Source organism: Thermobia domestica, chromosome 15 (assembly GCF_964235325.1).
Source record: "Thermobia domestica chromosome 15, izTheDome1.hap1.1, whole genome shotgun sequence".
Taxonomy (NCBI): domain Eukaryota; kingdom Metazoa; phylum Arthropoda; class Insecta; order Zygentoma; family Lepismatidae; genus Thermobia; species Thermobia domestica.
Genome location: NC_137468.1, coordinates 142,159,397 through 142,176,110, shown reverse-complemented (window position 1 = coordinate 142,176,110; position 16,714 = coordinate 142,159,397). Strand labels below are relative to the sequence as shown.

At 37.0% G+C, this 16,714-nt stretch overlaps 1 protein-coding gene across 3 annotated transcripts in view; it reads right to left on the bottom strand.

The window, feature by feature from the left end:
* The window catches only part of DCX-EMAP (Doublecortin-domain-containing echinoderm-microtubule-associated protein), a 386,324-nt gene that overhangs the window by 147,336 nt on the left and 222,274 nt on the right, over positions 1-16,714 (bottom strand). For all 3 annotated transcript variants that reach the window (XM_081740217.1, XM_081740218.1, XM_081740219.1), the window contains exon 7: positions 242-413. In XM_081740217.1, coding sequence (XP_081596343.1) covers positions 242-413 — 172 coding nt within the window. The remainder of the gene's footprint in view (positions 1-241; positions 414-16,714) is intronic.

The window sequence follows — 16,714 nt, the reverse complement described above, 5'->3', positions numbered from 1 at the left end:
AAGTAATAAAATAAAACAAACTGATCAAATGTCATTGAATTTAACTGGGGCTTCTACTGGTTTAAAATGTGTTACTATGAAAGGATTCGCATGCATTATCTTGTCTTTGCTATGTGTATACGTGTATCTCAAGAAATTTTATAGCTTTATCTAGTTCTCAAATTCTACAAGTGACTCGGCGAACTCATTCAAACGCATTGATCTGTAAAGCGACGCCCCTTCTACTACCACGATGACTTACCAACTGTGAGAATGCGACAGCCGAGACGCCCACTTCGAACTCCCCCATTCCGAACACGTAGAGCGTCTGAAGGGAATCGGTGCTCCAGATACGGACATGCGCCTGCGTCTTCCGATTGCGGCCTGCCCGCTGCCCGGTTGCTACCATATCCCTCGAAGGATGGAGGTCTAAACTGCAAGAAGAAAAAAAACACTATTGTCAATGTACTGCAAGAAATTGGCATCACCATTTACTGAAAAGAAAATATGTATACAAGGAAAAATATATTCTCGAACAGTAATGTGAAAACAATCCTTACGTTACAACATACGTTCAAAATACTTAAAATTTTATGTAATATTACATGCAGTCGACAACAAAAGTGCATATCTCTGTTAAGCTAACCAAAAAATGCTCATTCTTCACCCAGAGAGAATATTTTTGTTTGAAGTATTTGAACTCTCTTCTCCGTTAGAATACATATTTCAATCCAAGCGTAATCACAAAACCAATATGACATTTCCTTTTTGACATACATTTTGAACCAATATCCACCCTAGGACCAATATCCACGCTTTAATAAAGGTGACATAACAAAAATTTAGTATGAAGTAGATACTATGATCACAGATTCATTTCAAACGAGCTATCACTTTTCCCATAATGCGAACACAAACAACAGAAAACGTCGATTTTAGTGTGACGAAAAATAGTATAAATTCCTCCTTTCACCTTTTTAAAACAGAAATTTTCAAGACCACTGGATGTGTCCAGTTATTTTTTTTCAATGAGGAGATTATAAACCGAGTTTCATCTTCCAAGTTTTATGGGCTCGTTAAGATACTCAATTTCTTGGATAAATTTTGACCTTTTCCCCTTGAAATACACATTTTAATCAAAATAACACGATAAAAACTCAGTTTGAGATAGATTACACTGTACAACATGGAAATATATGCATGAGAAAATCAAATTTGTAATTACTTTTTATGCATCACATACCAATTTTGAGCAAAAATCAAATGTTTGAAATTTTGTGCTGTAAAATACCGTATTTTTAAAGATGATGAAATAAGATTAATGTTTCGCTTGCTTATTGAAATTTAGGGTACCTTTTCAACATCGAGGATATATGAGACTTGGGCCTACAATTTAAGGTGGAATCTGAGCCACTGTGTCATTCAATTCTCCTACCGAGAATCGAACCCGAGACCCCGTGTATCGAAGGCGCGCGTGCTACCCACTAGACCAGCGGGGAGGGCAGAAATGTGCTTAAGATAAAAATTGTTGCACATGTAATATACCTTATAATATACGTTCATTTAAACATCATCCAACCGAGAATTTTTCTTCTTTACTGAAGGAATACGCTGTTTAAAGAGGGATTCTCCTCATCCCCTCAATTTTCTCCTACTGCGTAAGAGTTTTTCTGCGTTATAATAAGGAACACTAGTTTTTCATGATTCTCCTCACTCTTTATCTTCATTTCAGTTAGTAGCGCATTAACATCTAGTAATAAGCGAGTTCATATTTGTGTTGCCTATTTCTGTGAAATATGTTCTAGCATTTGAGTAATTTTTTGTTCGATTTTATTATTTACTGAGTGGTGTTTCGTTGGGAGTGGTCGGATTTGCCGTGTTGTATCTTTTTGTGGTAGTGTGTGCTGTGTATCTGGGTTTCAAGAAAGTTCTGAATAAACGTTTAGCTACATGCAATGGAGTGTAATGTCCCGTACGTGTAAAAATAAACCTGACTTATTTTGTTATATGCGTGGTAAACATATTTAAAACTCAAGAAAGAGCCTTACACCTTCAGTTGAAAAGGCTTATGAACTGTACTTTGGCTGTAGGGTTGGAGACCAGGATAAGTCTTGGCCCACTCGCACCCTTACTACAAAAGTGCCACAACTCAAAAATTGTCAATTTTAAGTTATGCATATATTCGGATTAGTGAGCATGCTGTCTATCTGGCAATATAAGAATCATGGCCCTAGCTTCTCTAGAAGCTGCACGAGAGCGCAAGTTTCACTAATGTATTACCAAAGTATTTCATTAAAGTGAATGTATTACCAACACTTTCAAATGCGATTTACTCAAAACTAACTTTTTTGAGTTGTGGCACTTTTGTAGTAAGGGTGCGAATGTTGCATTACGTGTTCCAGGAATTTGAGAAACTGGCAACAAGGAAAACGTAGTTCTATGAAATTTGCTGTTCCTATGATTTGGCACGAACAAATAAATAGATCACGTAACTGACTGCTACTTTTGCTTGACAGATTTAAAAGGCTTTTCCTCTAAATCTAAACATCAGATTCAGTACCCTAATTTAAAGTCAGCTATTCGACCAGTTTCCCACAGTGAAGATCTTTCTGTACCTAAAGCTGCGAAACATTACACTATTGATTTAGAAGAAGATACCTCAGACGTTCCAAGCAACAGGGAAGATGTAGACTTTCTGCCGTTTACATTCCAATCAACGTCACCTCATTTGATCACACAAGAAGAGCTTAACAATCTTGTACGTGACTCAAATCTTCCTAAAGGAAAAGAGGAATTGTTGGGTACCAGACTTTAAGGTTGGAATCTCTTAGTTCAAGATGTTAAAATAAGTTTGTTTAAAAAAATGATAGTCATTTTGAGGACTATTTAGTTGAAAATGGAGGCATTGTTTATTGCAGAGATGTAGATGGCTTGTCCCATTTGGCAGAGTATATCTGCAAGAAGTCAGTACAGAGAAGAAAATATAATGCTCGAGGTGTTAAAAACTGACTTACGTCTTGAAATAGACTACTATATTCCTAACGTCCATCGAGCTATTTTGTTTAACAGTAGAGTCTTTTTAGTTCTATATATGACCTTGTGGCTTTAATCCTTTTGGGCACTATACAGAGTCGTTTTTAGCGCTGTATTAAGACCTTGACTAATGCATGATGCTAACTTACATATTTATAAACACGTTAGTGAAGGTAACGACGATTTATATTGAAAAAGGCCAGTCACGACTTTCCCGCAGAGTTATCCAAACACAGGAGGAGCAATATACATAAGACAGACCTATTCTCTAACTTAAGCGGTTTGGTTTGGTCATTGACCAATCAATCAGCCAATCAGGGCTTCTTATTTTATATACAGTATGGCGCTAAATTCGTTGCACAAAAACAGAGGAGTGATTCCTGAGAATACAAGAAACAAAAAAGTTCCTATAAACATAGGGCGAAAACTCCATCGTTTACGTGTTATAGGCTGCCGAAAACATGAAAAAATGATTTCTAAAGGTCCATAGCTCCAAAACTATGGGTCCTACTGTAGTCGGGTCAAGACTTCACTTAGGAACTAGTATGTGCTCTATCCAAAAATACATGTTTTAGAATCCTAAGGTACTCACGCAACAATTTTTATGGAGGTAGTTGGAGAGTACTTTATATCATAGGCCCGTAGTCAAACTCGCTCAATAAAAAGTGTTGTGGAAGCACCTCAGGATTCTGAAACACGCATTTTTGGATAGGACACACACTAGTTTCTAAGTGAAGTCTTGACCCGACCAAGGAGGTCCCATAGTTTTGGAGCTATGAATTTTTAAAATTCCTTTTTTCATGATTTCGGCAGCCTATAACACGTAAACGATGGGGTTTTTGCCCTATGTTTATTGGAACTTTTTTGTCTGTTTTACTCTCAGGAATCACTCCTGTGCTTTTGTACAACGAATTTAGCGCCATACTGTATACAAGACTGATTTATTGATATGTATTGTACACGTAGACAGTAACAAAGTGAAACATTAACCGTTTGCAGATCACACAACAAAGCATGGAGAGATTTGTTAGGAATCACTACAAAGACAGGAAAAGAATCAAATGGATCAGAAATATGACTGAAATGTCAGCTATCATCATGAAAATAAATGCATTGAAGTTGCAGTGTGTTGGACGAATGACCAAGGAAACTTCCTTATACAAGGTGCTGTGACAAAAATAAATAAATAAATAAAATGAAAAATAAGATTGCGGAATAACCTGAAAAAGAATTGCCTAAAGATGACTGTGGAGAAAAATAGGAGAGACATGCATCCAAGAAACCAATCTATCATGTCATATAGTGTTAGTATTTCAAATCCAGAAACAATTTCTATAGGTTGTAGTATAAACGAAAAATAAACATAATCTCTATTAAACACGTACGTCGAACTAATGTTCTGAGAGAACATTTTCGCTTCCGAAGTGTTGGTTTTCTCCGTATCAAGAAGAGAGAAATCAAATCACGAATAGCCAGACTTCTGTATTTCTAAGAAGGTTTCCAGAAAATAAAGTAATATGATTGCCCAATCTCTTTATTGTTTGCTTGATTAAGTTTTACATTCAAAGGTTATTTTGTATAGGCTAAGAAGTAGGTAGGAAGTTAGGAAGTGATTTTAGAAGGACTGATCCAATGAGAATTTGCGAGAAAATGAAAATATCCACCGTAAAACAAAAACAAGAACAAGTGCAATAGATACAATGTTCTTCATCACAAACTGTCGCAGATCTAAAGTGGGATCCCTTGCTATAAGATGTACACTATCACTGAGTTACCAGGTATTCCTTTCGCTCCATCCATGTAGCGGACAACAGATTGTTTGCAACGTATGGGGGCTGATGGCGCATAAAAGCTACAATACTGGTCAAAGATGGAGTGGGTCAGTGGGTCAGTGGGTCGTGGATCAACAGCATGTGACCCACTGTGACCCACCACCCATCATGACCCACTGCGGCCCACCGACTATCTATTGCTCCATCCATTGCTCCATCTATCTATTGTTCTATCCATTGCACCCGATATATATGATTCACGTATTCCTGGACATTACTGTATGTGAGAAATGGGACGGGGTTCCGTCATGTTGGAACCAAATGCCTTGACGAAGTTCTAGCGTAATCTCCTTCAAGAATTCTGGTAAAGCGTTTGCTAAGAAATAAAGATAAAACTATCCATTTACTAGAGTTGGTAAAAGATATGGACCAATAAGATAATCTCCCAAAATACCAGACCAAGTATTTACTGTGAACATGTATTAGTGACCGAAAGGATTATGGTATTCGAATTTCCCTTGTCCCATACATGACTATTCCGGCTATTCAATACAATATCTTTTATAAAGCACGCTTCATTACTGAAGAGTATCTCCGTTGAAAATACAGGATTATGCTCACACATTCGATGAAACCACTCACAGAAGTTCACACGTGGACCGTAATCATTGTCTAGTAGAGGCTGTACTTTTAGTAAATGATACATACTTAACTACTTTTCTCGTAATATTTGCCATACAGTGATATGATTTGTTCCTTGCGCTCGCGCATAAGCTACTGTACTACTGTTTTTGGTACACACTCTTCCAAAACAGGTGTAAACACCGGTGTCGCACACCGGTAGCATAGACCCAGTTCCGCGTAGCCGCGCTAAGACATTCTCAAACATGGCATGATAAGGTGTTTGTCTCGCGAGGCATCTTGCTTGATATAATCTGGCTGCCTCTCGCCCACAACGACCAAACTCAATTTGAAAGTTGATCATTTTAATCCTACCACTCAACAGTCCTGATGTGGTTGAATAATGTGCTGACTGAAAATAACTAATAGGGTTGAAAATGGAACGTACACAAAACTACCTGCTGCTGACATCTCGTGGATTTTGGACATACGAATTCAATGGCATAGAAGGACTATCACTTTTGTACCTTACAGCATGATAGCAGGACGTCATTTGGGGAGAGCAGGGGGCAACTACCCCGTTCTGATTTTGAGAAATACATATACTTTCATCACTTGTCTACCAATATATCAATCACAAATTTGAAAACCTTATTAGCTGGGGGACCTTGCCTCTAAGCAAAATATGAAATGACGCCACTGCATGATAGTCAGAAAAGAAGAGGCGTAACAGCCAACACAATTATTCCACTTTACCTTGAAACACTACATGTTGTGAGAACACTGAAATGCAAAAGGTGTTCCCCCCCAAAAGAAATTTCACACTTATTATCAGCCATTTCAGCATGCTCCATGACAGCTGCATTCAATATGACCAACATGGCGAGGAAAGAGGCCAACTACTGTCTCGATTTTCGTATGTTAGTTACTGTATTCGTTATGTTACGGTTTTTATCATCTTTCTCAGTACCCACACCACTACAAATAAGGTCATGACCTACCATTGGCCTCGATACTTCCATTTTCTCGCAAATCCTCATTGGATCATTTTTTCAAAAATCATTACGTATTACTGTCTCCTTTAGCACACAAATCATGATTGTGGGTCATGAACCTGCAGATGTAAAAAATTCATGATTTATTTTCATTTAATTTCATCACGATTTCATTTAATATCCTTTTATCCACTACATTCAGTCCCAACTGTAGGGCAATATACCAAAGTCGCCATTTTAAATTTGGTCAAAACATAGATGGTCTATCAATGACTCTTTGTTACTTGGTGGAATGTTGTTCCCTCTGTCATGAATCGGACCCATCTATCCTAACGGAATGTCCGAGACGCCCCACTTCCTGTGGGGAACTCCCTTGCGCCGCCACTGAATGATTCAGAATCATACATTTTTGGATAGAGCAGATCACAAGTCTAAGACAATAACATGCCGCCTCAGCTCGATAGCTAATAGTTTTGGAGATATTAGCCCCCAAAGTCCATTTTTCCAAGGTTTTGGGCAGTCCTAGCTTTGAAACTATGCACTTTTGACCACGGGTCCATATGGACTTTTTCCTTATTTTAATGTGAGGAATCACCTTTTTCAGCTTGTCGGTCTAGTTCATTAACACCCTATATATATAATACAAGAGTACCTTTATTAAACTCTTGGGGGCACGGTGGCTCAGTGGTAGAGCGTTCACCTCCCGTGCTTGGGGTCACTGGTTCGATCCCAGCTCGCGCCGTGTGGATTTTGCGGTGGACAAACACCGTGCTCATGGGTTTTCTCGGGGTTCTCCCGTTTCCTCCCACTTTCTTCATTCCACCATTTCACTCATTTCTCATTATCACCGTCTCCTTTAGCCTAGTCGCCATAATCGTGGGACGTTAAACTTAACGATTTTATTTCATTTTTATTGAACTCTAACTTGAGGTTACATGCACGGACTCTAAATCACTGCTATAATTTTAAAAATATTTTTGCCATTATTAAACAAGAAAAATAAAATAATTTCACGCCATTAGCAGTTGATAAACTTAGTTTTTGAAATTTGAATATTAAGACTATAATTGGAGTTTTTGATATTTTTTTCAAACTTGAGGCCCTTTGTTCGAACTGGAGATAAAATATAGGAAGTTTTTCAATATTTTCCCTTTATTAGGATTCGAATACCTAACTTTTCCGCACTATTCGAATTCGATATTCCAAAATTTACCTTTTTCAACCCACCTGACTATCTAATTGAAAATATCTCACCTTCAAATATGGCCATGTTCAGATAGTAATTTAATGTCTTTTTTTCACCACTCTCATTTCTGGAATGAAGACATCTGCTTTTAGAAGGTGCTGGTTCGTTATATTCCAATTTTAGTAATCTTCGAAATAATTCAAACGTTTTATCACTTTCTTAACTGATTTTTAATACTCAACCATGAGAAGCGTACATAATCAACTTTCTGCATATTCAACAAGATGTCTACATACACACATTTTTAGAAGGTGCTGGTTCGTTATATTCCAATTTTAGTAATCTTCGAAATAATTCAAACGTGTTATCACTTTCTTAACTGATTTTTAATACTCAACCATGAGAAGCGTACATAATCAACTTTCTGCATATTCAACAAGATGTCTACATACATACACACTTATTTACTACGTTGCCATAGCAACAACTCTCTTTTTAGTTAACGATTACAAAATAATCTCTCGATATCTCTACGTGTCTTTCTTTTCTTTACATATAATACTGCTCAAATAATTCGCCTCTGATCCCTTTTTATAAGCTGGCACAGATTGCTAATATTATATACAACGTTATCGTTGTAGATGTCATCCGGACGGGACTTCCATAATAGTTCTACTATGAAGGAAAGAACCCTGGGTTAAAGATTATAAAGCACCTACCTTTTGAATAGCCCTCGTATATACTTAATATCACCTTTAGTACAAATATTTTACTCTTCCATTTATATATAATATATTATAACATTACACATTTTTATATTTATCAATATATATCAATACTAAAAACGTCGATTTACAATTATCATGGATGAGGCTATTCAAAAATTAAACCTAACTGATAGTTTCCTTCATGCTCAAATTACAAATAAAGATCTTTATAATATTAAATATTAGTAGGGTCAGAAGGCAACAAAATTAGAACATATAAACACATTGAGGATTATCATTTAACACATTAATAAACTTTGAAAAATTAAGAGATTCGATATTCATTATTCTTATTCTTTCCATATAATAAGTTGCATCTATTTTATATATCTGTCATTACCTTCATACGTTTACATTAAAATTATGATCTTTTATTTTTAAATATTTATAATATTCATATAAGTAATTATGAGAGAACTTTGCAAAAGACATGAAACATAAATTAACATTTCCTCAATTAATGTTATAAAAGGAAATTGCAACAAAACTATAAGGAGCAAATTCAATATTTTCAGTTGACTGCCATAAATTAACTTCGTTAATGTTCCGTAAATGATTTGCTTTTTACATATTTAACAAGATATGTCATAATTACATATGCTTTCAACGTACATTTTAATAATAAATCGACTGAAGAACATATTAACCATAGACGTAAGCAAAGGTCAATTTAATACAAATCCATTGGACGCCTCTTTGATAGTTCAAGTTATACGTTCGAAGGGTTCATTTAATCAACATTGTATAGCACAATCTTGTGTACGTTCTTGTCTTTCATAGGATGTTACCCTATTTTGATTCCTATTTACAAAATTCCTGCCATCTGCAAATTGATTTTGTGAAAATCGACGATAATTATTACTTCTACTGAAATTCCTGTTGCTATTTCTAAAATTCCTAGCTCCATTTCTATGATTAGGTTGCGTTTGATTACCTGTACCATTATAGCTATTCATTCTATTATTAAAACTATGCACATTAGAATTACTTCCAGATTGTACATTTATATTACGAACAGAAGCATATTGTGTCTGATTACGTGCATAATTACCCTGACCTCTATCATGCATTTTATTGTTATTCTATATCGCCGACTGACTTTCATAATTCTGAATAAGCATAATTAAATGGTTGAAGTTAATGCACTGCGCCGACATTAACAACTGTTGTAGTCGAAATGGTAGATACTACAATTTCTGTAATACTCCTGTGTAATTTTAGATTAAAATGTTTCGTTCGCAAGACGGCATCTCTATTCGCTATCATAAAATCATTTTCATAATTTGATAGAAGAGCATTCTTAAAATCTGAATATGTACGAAGACTACCCCTGATAGCTTTGAACCATGTTAAGCAGGGTGGTAATAAGATATGCGGCAATAATTTTAAAAACTGAGACTCATCTACACCCATGAGCTCACATTCATCCTGAAATTTTTCAAGAAATGCCCTAGCGGGGATATCTTCCGGCACACCACTAAATTTAGTAAGCGACTTAACTTCGCTGAATCGCAACGGTTTACCTGTATTTGTCTTCATACCTCTATTGGAGATGTGTTTACGCTTGGATGTTTGCCTCACTCTTCTTTCTCTTTCAGTACTCTCTTCACAACTCGAAGATCCGTCAAGTTCCAAAATTGGTCTGGGAGGACGATTAGGTACCCAACCTGTAGATGTAGGATGATTCCTGTATCTATTATCCTGAAATGGAGTTCCAGGAATACATCTCTCCTTGATAAAGTTTACTTCGTCTTGCAGTAATTTGATGTGATTATCACGAGCATTAATCGTTGACTCTAGAACATCTATTGACTCTTGAACTTCCGTGCTTCTTTGTGTTACTTTTTCCATTTTTTCATCGTACTGCTCAAATTTTTCTACTACCTGTTGGTTCATCTGACTCAATTGACGTTGAACAAGATCCCATCTGCTTTCATTGCATTGTTCCAACCTCGCTATCTATTCATCAAAATCCTTAGCTAGCTGGGTTATCTTCTGGTCCAATTTTTCATCAAAGTGTTGAATTTGCTCTGACTGGGTCCTAATTTGTTGGACTAATTCATCACCTTTTCGTACTTGGTCATTAATCTGCTCAGACTGGTTCCTTATTTGCTCAGACTGGTTCCTTATTTGTTGGGCTAAGTCTTTTAAAATGTCAGTCAAATTTTCATTAAAATTCATTTCTGGACACACACTCTGATCACCGGTTATATTACTACTTGTTGTACTCATAGCCATATTTCGGTGAATCACTTTGCCACTTCTCAATAAAGTAACACTAATGTCACGTTGAAGATTTGCCGTTTTTACTAATCTTCAAAACGACACTTTTATATCTCCCGGAGTTGAGGCACCAATTTTTAGAAGGTGCTGGTTCGTGATATTCCAATTTTAGTAATCTTCGAAATAATTCAAACGTGTTATCACTTTCTTAACTGATTTTTAATACTCAACCATGAGAAGCGTACATAATCAACTTTCTGCATATTCAACAAGATGTCTATATACATACACACTTATTTACTACGTTGCCATAGCAACAACTCTCTTTTTAGTTAACGATTACAAAATAATCTCTCGATATCTCTATGTGTCTTTCTTTTCTTTACATATAATACTGCTCAAATAATTCGCCTCTGATCCCTTTTTATAAGCTGGCACAGATTGCTAATATTATATACAACGTTATTGTTGTACTTTAACATGTTTCATTCTTTGTTTTGATGTATCCGAGAATATTAAAATACAATTTGATGGTAGTTTGTCCACAAATGAGTTCCAAATGTGATCATAAATGTTATCACAGTTTTTCTTCTTGTTTATGTCTCTGTATGTTATTTAGAATTGGTTATTTGTGAGAGTTAAATTCGTATCGTAGTCACACGCTTATGTTAATGAGGGAAATTTGTATATTTGTTTTTCAACTGCTTCCAAATGATTGTATGCCTTTTTTATCTAAGGGAGTTTGTTTTCATAGGAAATAGTTCATTCCAGTAGTACTTTTTCTATTAAAAATAACTTTCTGATTTATGGTTTGAAAATCTGGATAGTAATAGTTTATTATTATTATTATTATTATTATTATTATTATTATTATTATTATTATTATTATTATTATTATTATTAATATTATTATTATTATTATTATTATTTGCTAGCCATCTATAGATAGTAGTGTCAGGTCTCACCATCTCACTTCTTATCTTTTTTTAATCCTAAGTTGAGATTTTATATCTTCGAATGCATAGATAGGAACCAGTCACCTGTATCACTGAGTTTAGTTATAAGTACTTTTTTTAATTTAGTAATTTTAATGTAAAAAGGAATGAAAATGATAGCAGTTGAAGGAAGATGCCGGATTAATCTCGGGTCCCCACTTTCTTGTTTCTGCACCTCATATGCACTAATTGTTGTATATAGCTTTCGGCAGCTGTATTAGGCTTTTTAATTTTAGCTTGTAGCAATAGTATTTAGATGTCCTTCCGATGGGTTTTTCCTCAAGAGCCGCCGCAGTTAAGGTATTAATATAAATTAATGAAAGTCATAGTAACCAAAAAAGCTTTCTGTCGCCTTTTCACCCACCATCTTCGAACATCGATATGTCACTTAAGACGTACCTGGAAGTAGAGGTCTGCACGTGCCGGAATTTTTAGCCCGGGCCCGGCCCGGCCCCGGCCAGGCCCGTGAATTTACAATGTGAGGCCCGACAAGAGTCCGAGCTCGTGTGATAATCAAATGAGCCCGAAATAAGCCCGAATTATAGAAACTCAATAATCAACGCAAAATTGTACTTTGGTTTACAGCAATTAGAGGTTTAATTTTGCAGTTGTACTTTAAAAGTTGTTCAGAAAGAACGGTGCAATATATCGTTGTACAGTATTTACAAAGTTAGGCCCGAAAGGGCCCGAGAAATATGATGTACATTTTAAAAATTCACGGTCAGGGGTCGCCCCGGACCCGAAGTGATATATGCTTTGTAGATCCGAGCCCGTGCAGACCTCTACCTGGAAGATAAAAAGAGGAAACATAAGCATCGATGACCTTCTGCCAACGTTCTAGAAGGGTATGGATTCCATCGCGGAAGAACTTCGTAGGCTGTGAAGCGAACGAGGTATCAAGTGAATTTTGCACCTCTACATGGGATTTGAACTGGCGCCCTCTAAGGTAATCGTCCAAGAAATTGACAAGGCGATACTCGGACGGTGCAATGTCCGTGGAATATGGTTATGTAATAGTGTTTCCCATCAAAGGCGTAGAATGGTGTCAAGGGTCATCCTAGCTACGTGAGGCTCAGCATTGTCCTGTAACAGGAAGATCCCTTCGCGATTCATAAGTGCTGGCTCCAGAGCTTTTAGTTTTTCTTGAGCACTGCTCAACTGCTGAGAGTACACAGTTAATTTAATGCTCTGACCGGTTCATGGGATGCTAACCAATAATGACGGTGCCATGAAGCTTTGTACACAACCTACTTCTCATCATATGTCAACACCCTGTTCAGAAATGACTCCTTACTCAGACGAGGCAGCAAAGAAACACAGATGTCTGCTTGCGTTGCCTTCTGGCCCAGAGTCAAATCATGTGGGACCATCGACCCAACTTGAAGTGCTTCCCAAGTTGATGGAGCTGCTGCCGAGTGGTTTTTCCACTTACACTGAATTGTAATCTCAGTTCTTCACATGTCTGGACACTGTTCGCCTTAATTGCTGCCTGAAGATCTTCATTTTGTACATGTGTTGGTGTTCTGGCACGTGATGCGTCTTTGAGTGTTTCGTCACCGCTGCACTGTCTGCGTAGTCACGACATCCTCACCACAGGCCTGGCATATCTTTCGCCCCGCTGCAGCGGCATTTGACAACAGTTTGAACTCGTACGGCATACATGCCCTTTTGACGCTGTTTGCAGGTCCCATGTTCACCCTGTCCTAGTGCTCTCAAACGGGTCGGGTTACGGGTCGGGTCGGGTCAGGTCAACTCGGGTCGGGTCAGTCGGGTCGGATTGTCGGGTCAGGCTACTCGGGTCGTGTTGTCGGATCGGGTCAGTCAGGTCATCTCGAGTCGGGTTGTCGGGTCGGGTCGGTCGGGTCAGCTCGGGTCGGGTTGTCGGGTCGGGTCAGTTGGGTCAGTTCACTTTGGTCAACTGAGTTTAGGTTGAGCTTAAACTTGGCTGGAGTCGAAAGCTGCTGTTTTTCACTAGATGCCTAATTAAAAATAGCAATTTTCAATTGATTTTATAGAAACCATAAATCTATTTTGAACACTTGCAGCTAGTGTCTTTATGGTAAATGCTTATTTTTGTACTTGTGTGTACTTTAATTTTCAAATGTGGAAGATTGATTTTACCAATCGACTGTAATATTAATATCTACGCCAATATGGAGTCTGGATTTAGAACAGCGTTTCCCAACTGGTGTGCCGCGAGGAAATGAAAACAAAATTCTTAATTATATAGCAACCAAATTGCGCACATAGATTGTATTTCGAAAACATAATTTTATTAATGTTGAAAAAATGTATTTATTATCATTGTTATGACCATTGTTGCTTATTTATTGTTAAAGGTTATTTCGTAACTTGAAATTTTAAAATCTCATTCTATCCTTTCGACAAAGAAACACTCATACAAATTACCGCCATCTATTTTAAAAGTACAAGAGATTTGTTCGTCGTTTGTTATTTAGTGATCTTCCTTAGTGAATTATTGGATACGGTCTTCGAAAAAGAAAGTGTATTTTTAAAAGACTGAGTCCTATATTTCATTGGAATTGTTTTCTATTTTTGAATTTGAATGGAAAATAAGCATAATGCTTTACGATGGACGAAAATCAGTGATCGAGCTTTATTCTCTATGACACAGTGTTGCCACAATCCTAGCTCTGGAGCGGGCTGAAAAATAGTACCAAATTGGAACAAAAAGGGCTGAATTCATTATTTTATATCAGTGTAATACATGGCTCTATAACACGAAACTAAAAGAGGTACAGTTCTAGAACATTCCCCCTTCTCTTCCAAGAGTATAAATCAAGAAACTACTTTTTTAAAATTACTTTTCAAAGACATCCAAAAAGTAGGGCCTCGAAAAACCGTGGAAATAAATGAAACTTTTCTCACATGTAGGAAATATAACAGAGGCTGCAAATTAAAAGGGAAAACGCAGTGGCGGATCTACCTAGGTAGAAGGTAAAAACGGGGGCCAGGCAGAACCCAGGCTATGATAAATAGTTATATCATGAGTTTACTATAAACTTTCAAAAATATATATGTAATAGCTTAAATTATTTTTGTCACCTAAAAAAGTGGGGGGGGGGGGGATAGGCCCCTGGCACCAGGCTAGATCCTCCACTGGGAAAACGGTTATCATCTTCGGTATGTATTGTCAGAAAATCAATCGCGCCTTTATTTCAAAGTGAAATAAACCAAAACGGCATTCTGGCCATATATGAAAAAATATATATAAAACGAGGAACAAATCAATCATCTCCGAGTTCGTGTGTAAACAGTACGTTAATAAAAAATAACAAAGTATAATTATCCATCTTATTCTCGCTTATTTCAAGACCGAAGGAGGATAATAGACTGTAAGGAGAATATAAGGTAAGTAAACTGACATTTGTAGAAAATGTAAAACCAACCCAGAGTCCTGGAACCTTCCCTGAAACACATCACAACACATTATTAATAATTTTAAGTCACAATAGTATGAGTAACGTGAGGGTAGGAAAAGTCTTACTGACACTTTTGAAAATGTGACAAGTACCGGTATATGTTAAATGGTGCTGAATTGAGTAGAATTGTACCAACTTTTTGACAAAAAGGGCTGAAAATGCCAGCATGGTACCAACGGGCCGATGAATGACAAAAAGGGCTGAATTTGGTACAATTGTACCAAGTGTGGCAACACTACTGTGACAAGGTCAGTAATCACAGAAAAAAAAACACGACGGTCTATTTACAAATAATAATAATAATAATAATAATAATAATAATAATAATAATAATAATAATAATAATAATAATAATAATAATAATAATAATAATAATAATAATATCTATGAGTGTGCCGCGAGAATTCAAGTTACATCCGTAGTGTGCCGCAAGTTGAAAAGGGTTGGGAAACGCTGATTTAGAACAAAACTAGAAGTTGTTTAAGCAAGGCCAAAAGATAGATTGGATATGGACGACCAAGCCCAAGCAGGGCCGCGGTGGATCAGTGGTAGAGAATTCATCTCTAGTGCATGGTGTCCATGGTTCGATACCAGCTTGTGCTAAGTGGGCTTTGTAGTGGAGAAACGCCGTGTAGTGGGTTTTCTAGGAGTTCTCCTGTTTCCTCCCAGTTTCTTCATTCCACCATTTCATTCATTTCTCATGGTCACCATATCCCTTAGCCTCGGTGCAGAATCGAGGAACCTTAAACTGAATATTTCATTTTATTTCACCAAGCCCAAGGACATCGATACAAGAACAAGATAAAGATTGGATATGCAAGACGAAGTGCATAGAAATCTTGCTCTTGGCCTTGTTTTGGTGATCACCAAGTAGCGATGAGCGTATTTTCTTGCTTTCCGTATAGTATGAAAGACCATAATCAAAATCACACTTGGTCTTCATTTGTACCGATGAGGCGAGCATTCTTGGCTCTTGTATAGCATGAAAGACCACCAAGACTACGAAATGCACTACCAAGACTAGACTGTGCAAGACAAATAATAAGACGCAGTATTGATGACCAAGACCCAGGGTGCAAATTGTTTGAATTTCAATTGTTGGGCTGAAAGTGATGAAATAAAATTAGTACTTTATAATTAATTATCATACTGTACTTTTAAATTTCAAATGACAAAATTCATATTATGTATCTTCTTACTTGCAACTATATATACTGTAAAATACGTTTTAATTACCGAGAAAGAAAAATCAAAGTGGCACGGGTCCCGGAATCATAAGAACCTATTTTGGAATGAAAGTTGAAGGGTTGGAAAAAATCACAGGTGCTCTCCTGTTTCCTCAAACCTTATCATTGTAGTTAAACGGTTTCCTTTTGTCTCCGCCAAGAGACTCTTGCTACTGCCTTCCGAGAAGACTCCCTGCCATTCGAGCAGGTGAGAACACCGACCTTGCAGAAAAATTTCGTCACATAGAACTAACTAACTAACTAACTCTATGGCCTATGGAACCCGGAGGTTCAGTGCCGCGTTCACAAAAGCTCTCCACTGACTTCTATCCTTAGCTAATTGGATCCAGTTTCTACTTTGTATTCCTATCTCTGCGAGATCCATCTTAATATTATCCTCCCATCTGCGCCTAGGTCTTCCTAATGGTCGTTTTCCTATGGGTCTACCAGTCAAGACTTTGAAAGCGTTTCTAC